We start from the raw sequence: 11,945 nt of genomic DNA, 5'->3' as shown, positions 1-11,945 counted from the left end.
GTAGAAAGATGCACCTAAGTCTATTAACCATGCATTGTCACCTGCATGAGTGGCCAAGGCTGCGATGAAAGCATCTCCATCTTCCTTCTCGGACTCAGAATCAGAATCTTGCTTCTTCTTCTTCTTCTTTTTCTTCTCCTCTTTGCAGTCCTTTCGGAAGTGTCCGGGTTTGCCACAATTCCAGCAAATTACCTTGGACTTACCAAGACATTTTGATCTCCCCTTATTCTTGGACTTAGAACGGCCATGCTACTTTTCATTCTTGCCTCTTTCTTTTGGTCTTCCTCAAACACTCAAAGCCTCTTTGGCATTTAGAGAGACCTTCCTTCTCATCTCTTCAGAAAGTAGAGAACCAACAACATCCTCCATCTTCAAGACTATTGCAGTTCTCCCTATGGCCATCACAAGGCTGTCCCATGAGTCTGGCAACGAACATCGCAAGATTTGGCATCTTTCTTCTTCATCCATTGGCACCCCAATAGAGGTCAACTGAGTTACCAACATATTAAAGCTTTCCAGATGCTCAAAAATTTGTCCACCTTCTTCCATTCTCGAAGAATACAACTTCTTCCTTAAGAAGATCTTGTTCACAAGTGAATTCGCCTGGTAGATCTCACTTAGCTTCTTCCAAAGCTTCTTTGCAGTAGATTCTTCATGGACATTAATCAAAATTGAGTTTGCAAGGCACAATCTTATGAGACCTTTAGCTTTTCTATCCATTACATCATATTGTGCAGCTAAAGTCGGATCTGTGGGCCTATGCTTATTCTCATCAATCGCATCCCATAGATCTCGATCAATCAATAGATCTTCCATCTTTAGCTTCCACATCTCAAAGTTTGTGCCAGAAAACTTCTCTACATCAATACTCCCTGAAATGCTTGCCATCTTTTCAATCCTGCAACACAGAAATGAAAAACTCTGCACAAGCTTCCACTCAAACCTTGATTAGCTCAAAAAACCCTGTACCCAACAAATAGAACCAAAACTAGCCAGGCTCTGATACCACTTGTAAGGAAGCAAAGGTGTGTGGAAATGCTTCCTATGCTAATCTTGAGAGGACGGTTATGCAACTTTCAACTTAAATATTACTAAGATATCAAGAAATGCACAATAAAGCATAAACAAAATAGCAATGAACACATAACACAGTGATTACCATGGGGAAACCCTTCAGGGAGAAAAACCCTGCCCTCCAAAACTCGCACAATGTATTATTAAATCAAGCTGATTACAATACACTTGCAATGTAAGTTCTTACAGGAGCGCATCATCACAACTCAAACTTAGAGAGACTCCTTCTAGCATCCAGTCTTGCAAAAAGCTCCATTATCAAACTCCTCCCCAAGCCCTCCTTTTATAGTGATTTTACAACCTGTAAACCACTTGTGGTTTTACAAAACCATGGGCTTAACCACCATGCCACATGGTGCCCATTTTTGACATTTACATTTCCAAAATGGAAAAACAACTAGGTTAAAATAGTAATCCCGTCCATAATTTTGTCCCCTAGCTTAGACCCTCTTAAAAGTCACAAAATGAGTCATTAAGGCTCTAAAAATGGCCCAACTATATTCTAGTATGGACAAGCCTCATTTTTAACAAATCACTAACCATTTTCCAATGCATAAACATGTGGAAAACTACCTCAAACAAATTCTGGAATTTTCCAGAAAAAGACTGCAAGGTTGAGACACATGTTTCTCAATAGGGTGACACTTTGAAATGAACACTTTTTTTACCCTTGCATGCATAATGGATCCCATAGCATGTGTTGTAATGACTTAAAAGCCAAAACAATAGCTATAAGCAGTTAAGTCGCATATGAGGACAACAAAAAAATCCTCAAAATATGATGTACCGTTTAGAATCTGTGTTGTGTGAAATCAACTTTAATGACCACTACTATGCTTCCCCTAGATAAGTTCTTAAATTATTAATAGTTTTCAATAAATAAATTTTAGTCATGCAAAGGACAAGTGAACCAGACCATGATGGCTAGTTTAAATATATGACTACATCAATGGCTAGTTTGAATATATCACACCAAGTGAAACAAACCACCTTCATATTGAATTCAATGGTTAGTTTTTACAATGCATGCAATAAAAACTTTGACAATTGGGTACTCGTAAACGTCATCTCAGATGACATTGCGTTGAATGCATTTCAATATCTAAGAATAACCAACATTTCATGGCTCCCTTCGTCTCTAGAACATCAATGATTTTTCTATAAATTGACGACACTTGTTTGTACATCAGACATATATGCGTTGCTCTGTCAAGTTTACAATTAATCAGACAATTCAGATTACTGGAAGCATCCAACAATTTAAAACAATAACATCGGAACCCAAAACAATAATACCGGAATAGTAGTTATTCCAATTAAGTATAAACAATAAACACAGAATAAATACCACCCACACAACACCAAGATTTGTACGTGGAAAACTTGGTAAAGGGAAAAACCACGGTGGGAAGTCTACCCATAGTTAGATAATACTTCTGTAGCAAGTATATGAATTTACAATGAAGGGGCCTACACTTGCAGGAAGACCAACAGTCTAAAGCACATTGCTCATCACAAAAGGAGTCTCACTGACTACATACAAATCCAGACTACAATCCGAAGAAGTGTTGAACTGCAAAAGATAGCATCTCCTATGCTTGAGTATAGTTCCGGTTAAGCTCAATACCAGAGGACTAAATTCTCTTACAAACCCAATTCAATCTCCAATGATCGACCAACTCCTCTGCCTGAATGATATTACATTATTCACACATTACATTCCTTGACCATGACCTCTTACAATAACAATGATGATCTACAATGATATCTGACATCTTATTTATACAAACCTCGACCATAAACAATCAGGTTGGCTACCAGACAATAAACCAATTACATAATTACAAACCTGTTCAGCCTTAGACCAAAACAAATAATATCCAACACATAGGACATCTCGAAAATACAACAACAGATCCTATCCACACGTTACATCAATGCTGGTGTACAACCTAGATCAACTAGGACCAAGTATAGGTCCACATGCTTCAGCAATGATCTCCAAATGCCAAGTTTCGAAAATGATCACCAACAACATCCTGAAACTCTATCAGAAGCTGCACCAACACCAATTATGTAATGCATCAAAGATCTCCACCAAAAGCTCTGCCGGTGAAACCCTCGCCAGAACTAGAAACCAATCTTCATAGCAAACAGGATAACATCCAATCACCAAACCAAAACCAATTGACCAAATATGAATATAAGCATTATGAACAAATCAATTCTATCACCAGATTATACCAGAGTCAACCGGATCATGCCAGATCCAAGTTAACGAAAGACTACTCAACTTACCGGGACTAGAAGGATGCCGATAAATCATCCAAACAGCTAGTGTTGACATGAATAACAAAACATCAATGCAACACATAATCAATTCCACCAAATGACCAACAATCTCCCCCTTTGGTATTGATGGCTAGTTTAAATATATGACTACATCACCCAAAGAACAAGTGAACCAGACCGTGATGGCTAGTTTAAATATATGACTACATCAATGGCTAGTTTGAATATATCACACCAAGCGAAACAGACCACCTTCATATTGAATTCAATGGCCAGTTTTTACAACGCATGCAATAAAAACTTTGACAATTGGGTACTCGTAAACGTCATCTCAGACGACATTGCGTTGAACACATTTCAATATCTAAGAATGACCAACATTTCACGGCTCTCTTCGTCTCTTGAACATCAACGATTTTTCTATAATTTGACGACACTTGTTTGTACATCAGACATATATGCCTTCCTCTGTCAAGTTTACAATTGATAAGACAAAAATGGCTTCCGTAGAGTCTTCCATGGAGGCACATCTCCACCTCTATGAAATATTTCTTACAGCAGCCAAGCCCATGGCCCTTCAAGCAGCTATCTTGGTTAACATTCCTGACATTATTGGTAGTGAAAATCAGCTCTCCGTGGAGGAAATTGGTTCCCATATTTGTGCTTCCACAAACAAACCTGTCCACATAGACTGCCTCTCTAGAATCATGACACTTCTGGCTTCCATTGGAGTCTTTACTGAAGAGACCACAGCAGATAACAGAGGCATTCCTCAATTAAAATATGGCCCAACTGGCCTCTCTCAATTGCTGGCAAATAGTGAGCCGCAAGAATCCTGTGCGCCCACTCTATTGTTCTTGAATCAAAATATTGTGAGACAAGGTTATCAGTATCTTCATGATACTTTCATAGATGGCTGCCAACCATTTACTGGCATGAGCATTTTCGAGTACAATAGCAAGAATCCTGAGGCAAATAGAATTTTGAACGAGGCCATGACTGCTCAGACAAGCTCTGTAATGGCATCTGTGTTGAAGGCGCATGATGCTGTCATAGATGGCATGAGCATTTTCGAGTACAATAGATGTCATGGCAAATAGAATTTTGAATGAAGGCGTATGATGGCATCTGTGTTGAGCTTCAAGAGTGTGGTCGATGGTGGACAATTGTTAATGAATATCCCCATATTCATAGCATCAATTTCGACCTTCCTCATGTTGTAAGGACTGCTGCTCCAGCAAAAGGTCTGTAACCATCTCGATCTCTAAACTTCATATATGAAGATCTTGCTCATTACAAGTTCAAAACAACAGTTTCTTATTAAGAGAGACACAGTGTATTATAATTATTATTTAGTTTTTAGATTTTATTCTATAAGATTTAGATCACATTTCATGATTTATCAAAATAATAATAGTGTAATTAATTAATAATCTATACACAGATCTTACCTTTGGTTAATTTTTATTTTTAAGTTGCATGCAGATCTTGCTCATTACAAGTTCAAAACAACAGTTTCTTATTAAGAGAGACACAGTGTATTATAATTATTATTTAGTTTTTAGATTTTATTCTATAAGATTTAGATCACATTTCATGATTTATCAAAATAATAATAGTGTAATTAATTAATAATCTATACACAGATCTTACCTTTGGTTAATTTTTATTTTTAAGTTGCATGCAGATCTTAGGTTGTGCTTGATCTAGGATGGATGTTCTGTTTGAAATAGGTTACAAAAATGCAAATGTTAAATCAAGTTCATTTTTTCATAGAGATTTGAAATTTCAGGAGTAGAGCATGTGGAGGGTAATATGTTTGACCAAATTCCATCAGCAGATGCAGTTTTCATGAAGGTACAGTGGTATTTTAAAATATTATATTTTATTTAAATGAAAATTTATTTATTAAACAATAATTAATTTGCAATTTTTTTTGTTTACAGAGGATTTTGCATGATTGGGATGATGAAAATTGTTTGAAAATTTTAAAGAATAGCTATGATGCTATATCAGAAAATGGGAATTAGGTATTAATTGTGCATGCGGTCATTGATAAGGTAAAAGGAACCAAAAGACAAGTGGGACTAATGTCTGATTTATTAATGAAGGTTGTTTCCGTTGGTGGAAAGGAGTTACAGTATCATTGAAATACCTTTCAGTCATGCACTTATAGAAGTTTTTAAATAGTAAGTAAGAAGAAGAACATAACAAGTGCTACATAATGGCTAGTATTTGTCTTGTTTTCTGTATAGTTTTAATAATAATTATGATTTAATTTTAATAATGATTATATTTTAAAAATTATAATAATTAAGATAAAAAAATTAAACATAATTATTTCATAATAATTAAAATTTTATTAGGAAAAATAATATAAATTAAAGAAATCCTAATAAATTTTTAATTTCACAAAATAAAGTTAAATAATTGAAATAGTTTTAGATTTAAATCTACTTTAAAAACTAAAATATAATAAACAAAAATGTGTAATCAAAACTATATAAAAAATTAAATATTAAGAAAAATTTAAATTAATAATAAATAACAATAGTTTTCATAGATAATAATTTTTTAAGTCAAATTAATGAAATAAAAATAGTAATAATTTTTTAAACTCATTGTAATTTAAATATAATAAAATATGTATAAAAGTATAATTAGTTTTAAACATATTAATTCAATAAAAGAAAACTGTAACTAAAAATAACAAATCAATTTATTTTATTATAACATAACATTTTTTTTACTTCTGTAATTATTATTATAATTATAAATATATATCCCTTAAAATTTTATACAATTTGATACTTTTATTATATGATTTGATTATAATTCTATATATATGTTATAATAATATATTATTAAAATAATATAACATTATAACAGCTAAATTTTATTTAGCCAATAACTGTAAGAAAAATAATTTTAGTAATTTATAATGTTAAAAATTGTACAATTAGACTTTAGTAAATAAAAAGATTGAAAAAATTAAAAGTTAAAATTTGTTTGTGATTGATTCAAATTAATTTTTTTAAGAACTAGTTAACTAGAAAAACAAAAAAACTCATTACAATAGTATTGCCTAATGGCAAGTACTAACAAGTACATGCTAAATAATAATAAATGGTAATATGCATATAACAAAGCTCTAAACCATATGTGGCCCATTCCATTGGACAAGACTGGAATAGTTTAATCTTTTATTTATTGTAATTCCATCATCCTATATGAGAACAAGTTTTGTTTCAAGTTATTAATAAATTTATTTGCATCATGTATTTTATTTGCATAATTTAAAAAATTGTATTGTATGATTTTCCTTTATGTTTTGGGATTTTTTTATGAGAGTGCTCTAAATGTAATAAATCGTTAAGAAGTGGTGAATTCTTGAATGAATTGATTGATGCAATGACTATATCCTGATTTTATTATCATTCATGCAATGACTATATCCTGATTTTATTATCATTCTTTATGGGAATTGAGTTTATTTCAAATTATAATATAATTTTTCTGAGTGCTTACATGCATTTTTACATGTTTTAATTTTTGTATCTATTGATTTTTTAATTTTTCCAACTATTGAAATTAAGTCTCTATGATTTTCCATTATGTTTTAGGCTGGTTTTGGTGAGAGTATTCTAAATGTAATAAGTCTTGGTATATTTTTACATGAATTTGGTTGATAGCATTACTAAATCCTACTTTTGCTATCATTCTATGTAAGAAGAGTTTTTTTTAAAAAGTTTTTAAGAAATGTATTTGCATCATTTAATTTATTTACATAATTTTTAAATTTGTATCTCTATGATTTTCCTTTATGCTTTAATATATTCTTAAATGAATCTGGTTATTATTATTAGTACTTGTCGTTAGACAAATACTATTGTAATGAGTTTTTCTTTTTTACAGTTAACTAGTTATTAAAAAATTTAATTTGAACCAATTACAAACAAGGTTTTATTTTTGTTTTTAAAAATATTTTTATTTTCTAAAGTTACTTGTGCAATTTTTAAGTTTACATATTATAAAAATTATATTTTTGTATCTTGATTGGCTAAAACAACTTTTGTTGTTATAAGTGGATTTTTCAGAAATCTAAAACAAATAATGTTCATGACAACCATTTAGGTGGGAATATAGGTACCGATTAATAATGTAATTTTTGATATTCCAGTAGTCCATCAATTGAAGCTACTTCCAGAGGATTCCCCATAAAAAAAAATTTATAATATAAAAAATTGTCAATTAAAACATATCACAAGGGCAACCAGATTAATCATTCATTTTTTTTGGTAGCTCAATACCAAGCATATCAGTAGTTTGGTGTTAAATATTTAGATTAATTAGTTTTATTGATGTTTTTTGTTAAAATATTATCATATATAATTTATTTTATTTTATTAATATACATAAAAAACTAAAAAGTCATGACAATTAATCTTGAACTGTGACCTATTAGGAATTATATTATATTTTTTAATAGATATAATTTATCATATATTTATAATATTAAAATAAAAATTCATATTGAAAATTTACTTGATAACAAAATTAATATAAAAAATAATAATAAATCAATTTATTATTGTAAAATGTAAGGAGAGTAGGGGTCTTAGCAAAATGAAATACTAAAGATTAGCTCATGATTGAGTTTTTTTGTTTTTTTGGAAAAACATCATTTTTATGAAACTCTTCAAAATTTATACAAGTACCTTTGGTCCCAATTACAAGTCACAAACAATAGCTAACGATATTTTAAAACATCTTTTATGCATATTTGTAATATTGATAAAATTGCTAAGATCTTACATCCAATATAGTTTTTCAAGACTATTCAAGCTCTCAAAGAATGGCTGGACTAGTAAGTACAAATGAATAAGACTTATGCATGGTGAAAATTGTATACAAAACAACACACCAAATAGAAACAAATGCATTTGATGTAATATCTCTCTTGTATTTATTGTAAACATATGTTGTAAAAACATTTCAAATAACAAAAACATTTTGCATAATTTATTGCTATAAATTAAGTTGTTAAAATAAGTTGTGTACATTCATATTCAACTCCGTTTATATTTTACGATCAAATCACTTATTTTGTAAATGCGAATATTCATTTCTTGGGACTCTTCAGCCCTCTAATATACAACTCAAATTATTTAATATTTCAATTACACTCAATTAAAAAATTAATAAAGGCAAGTACTCACCACTATGTGGCACTTGTTATTATTATTATTATTATTGTTGTTGTTGTTGTTGTTTTTGTTGTTGTTAATTGCTTCATTTATGAGTTTGAACCATGTAGATGTGATGTGATTTGTTTGTATAGTTTTAGATGTAATGATTAATCTTTAAAAAAATTAATTCAAAATCATACCTTATCAACGTTTTTACTAGTCATCATCATCATCATCATCATCATCATCATCATTATTATTATTATTATTATTATTAATTGCTTCATCTATGAGTTTGAACCATGTAGATGTGACGTGATTCATTTCTATAGATGTAGATGTAAAGATTAATCTTTAAAAAAATAAATTCAAAATCATACCTTATCAACATTTTTACTAGTCATTATGAGTCGAATTGACATGTTTGTGATGCTTTTTATGATATTTTATTATATTTAAATTTATTTATTTATTCATTTGAAAATGATGTACTCAGGAAACACAAAAGCTATTGAAGAGTCTTAAATAATAATGATCACAGAACATTATTATATAATCACATCACCATATAGAAAAATTAAATCAATTCAACTACTTGTCTAAGGAAAACATGATTCTCACATTTGTGTTTATAAACATAATTACTCCTAACCATCATTTAGACACTTAGTTTACACTTGTCTAAGGAAATTCATCTATTTTACACTCTACAAGATCAATTCCTTGAGTTATAGATCATTTATAAGCATCAATTCAAATCTACACTCATAGAGATTAGGTTTATTCTTATGTTGGTGAACTAAGCACAAATGCATGTTAATTGTGTAGGTTTTTAAATATTGATCCATATCACTCCTAAAATTTCAACACTTTGAAAAATAAATTTGCAATGTCTATTATAATATATTGTCAATATCAGATTTCAAACTATGTCAAACACACTTTTTTTTTATTTAAGTATTTTTAATCCCAACTCATAAATCTATATAATTTCCTAATTAATTTGTCTAGTCAAGCTTGAGTAGCCTACATGATTTGTGTGGAGTGCAATTTCTTCCTCTACATTTCAATACATCCAACTTATCTTATATACATAGGTTTATAATTTGGATTTTTAAATGTTATTTCTATCATTAATCTTATATATAATAAGTGAATTATTATTTCTATTGAAATAAACACCATATTTTAGATGAAATTATAGAATCTGTTATCACAAATGTTTGCAACCTTGTTGAACACAAATGCTCAACAAACTTGCTAAACAAGGAAATAACCTCCAAATGTGGGACCTTGCACATGTGAGGTTGAATCTCAGAAGAAGGTCGAATTCCTTTTTTATCAGGGGGCAGAGTTGGACCAACCCAACACTTGTAAAACCTACTCCAAAGCCTATTCTACAACTTGCAGAGGAAAACAAAAGAAAGAATGTTGAAAGGGAAAATAAAGGTGATACACCAAGATTGAATTGATCTTTCCCATACCTATGATTGCACAAGACATCAATAAAGCAACCCAAAGAATACATATGTTCCTATCTTTAATCAATCCCTAAGACATATATGAGATCAAAACTTAATAGGGAATTGAGAGTGACTGAAATGTCCATAAACAACCCTCATAAGTAGACTTTATACAGCATATAAATCAAGTAAAACAATGAAGAACACATTCATAACAAAGGCAACTATAATTTGCACAAGGTAAATGAACTTAGAAAGAGGTAAAAACATTAAATTAATTGATGCAAAGGCATGGTATATTAGAGTTACAGAAAAGACTTCCATAAGAGAAAAGGGAAAAGGACCCTTATAATATGTTACAAAATTGCCTTTATAGATCAGGCATAACTCAGAGAGAACATTGGGTTCAAAACCCTAACCCACTAGGATTAGGTTATAGAGGAATGAAAATCAAATTGGGTCTGATTATTGTGTATCTAAAAGTGTCTCATGGAACTAGGAAAGAATGTAACAATCCTCAAAAATCAAGAAGGCCCCTACATTTGGATGGAATCTAATCTCCTCTGTAAGACCAAAAGTATTCTATGTGTCATAAATGCACATGGGTGGCCTTGGGAAATGTTTGTAGAGCCACCATAGATTCATGGATGTCATCCTGTGTTGACATGAATTGATTGGAACTCAATCTTATTAGATATAGCATGTTGACGAGGACCTACATTAAATTTTGACTTGATAGGTCAGCAACCACCATGCCATTGTGAATTCTAACATTCATTGCCAAAATTTGAATCTTGGCCACTAGATATTCCCTTTGCGCATGGATGAATGGTTGAGATGCATCAAGAAAACTGTCAGGAAGACCCCCAAATGGCTCTCAATAAGAGATTAAAACATACTTGTTGATCTTGCCATTAAGTAAAATCATACAGTTATCATTGCATGTGAAATTCTACAGGCCCCACCAACTAAGTTGAAAACATCATCATAGGATTGAAACCCAAAATAGTCCATGTCACTAACTGCTATGAACCTATGATCAAGTATCCACCTAATCGTTAGCTTCCAATTGCAAGATTGCGGCCTAGAAAAGCACATGTCCCTAACCATCGCGACGATGCGACCTAACTGCTAGCAGCCACCACAAACCCCATTGTAGCATCACGAATCGAAATAGCTTTTATTCTTGATCATTGTGAACCCTGTGAACAATAACTAATGATGACCACTAACCTTGTTGTAGTATTGCAACCTAAAATAGCTTTAGTTCTTGACCACTACAAACTTACAATCAACATCAAACGGTAACTGCCAATGGTTCATTGTAGAATCACACATATGAAATAGCACAATTCCTTGACCATTGTGATAATATTGCTAGCAACCAACAATAAGTGGAACATGTTCATCACAACATAGCAAGGCCAAGCAGTGGTGATTGCCAACAGTTGCAATCCTATGATCAACTGATCATGGTAACAATTAACCTCTCACCTGCTAGTAACAAGTAAAATGGGGCCAGTTCAGGATGAATAAGAGACACTCTAGCTAGTGAGTTTAAGTGAAATGACCGCCTCCACCCATCAATGGAGGAAAAGAACAAGGCCAAAAGAAAGACTCGGGTAAGAAGCCTTAAGGATTTAGGGTTTTAGGCCTTAGGGAGATATCAAGGGTTTGGCCATTAATGATTTCTCAGATTGGTTATTTGTATAGCTAAGGTTGACACAGAAAATGTTAATATTTTCGGTGACTCATAGGGGTTGCAAGCTTGCTTGGCATAAAGGTTAGTATCCTAGGGAAGTCCATTGGGCAAAGAGTCAAAAATAGGTCTAAAACAAGATGAAGCCTCCTCTGCAACCTGCAAAAATCCAAACTTTCTATTCTAGGGGATGATAGACTATGCTCATGCGCTTCTTTTAAAACAAGA

At 31.6% G+C, this 11,945-nt stretch overlaps 1 protein-coding gene across 1 annotated transcript; it reads left to right on the top strand.

The window, feature by feature from the left end:
- The first annotated feature begins 3,863 nt into the window (after nt 1-3,863).
- LOC131874864 (caffeic acid 3-O-methyltransferase 1-like) lies at nt 3,864-4,466 on the top strand. The gene has a single exon (XM_059218792.1). The coding sequence runs from the start codon at nt 3,864-3,866 to the stop codon at nt 4,464-4,466; it is 603 nt and encodes a 200-aa protein (XP_059074775.1).
- The last annotated feature ends 7,479 nt before the right edge of the window (nt 4,467-11,945 follow it).

This window comes from Cryptomeria japonica, chromosome 4 (assembly GCF_030272615.1).
Source record: "Cryptomeria japonica chromosome 4, Sugi_1.0, whole genome shotgun sequence".
NCBI lineage: Eukaryota > Viridiplantae > Streptophyta > Pinopsida > Cupressales > Cupressaceae > Cryptomeria > Cryptomeria japonica.
The sequence above is the reverse complement of the archived record's forward strand: the minus strand, read 5'-3'. Positions and strand labels throughout refer to the sequence as shown.

Excerpts from the sequence above, each read along its gene's own strand:
- LOC131874864 (XM_059218792.1), top strand. The coding sequence starts at position 3,864 with ATGGCTTCCGTAGAGTCTTCCATGGAGGCACATCTCCACCTCTATGAA.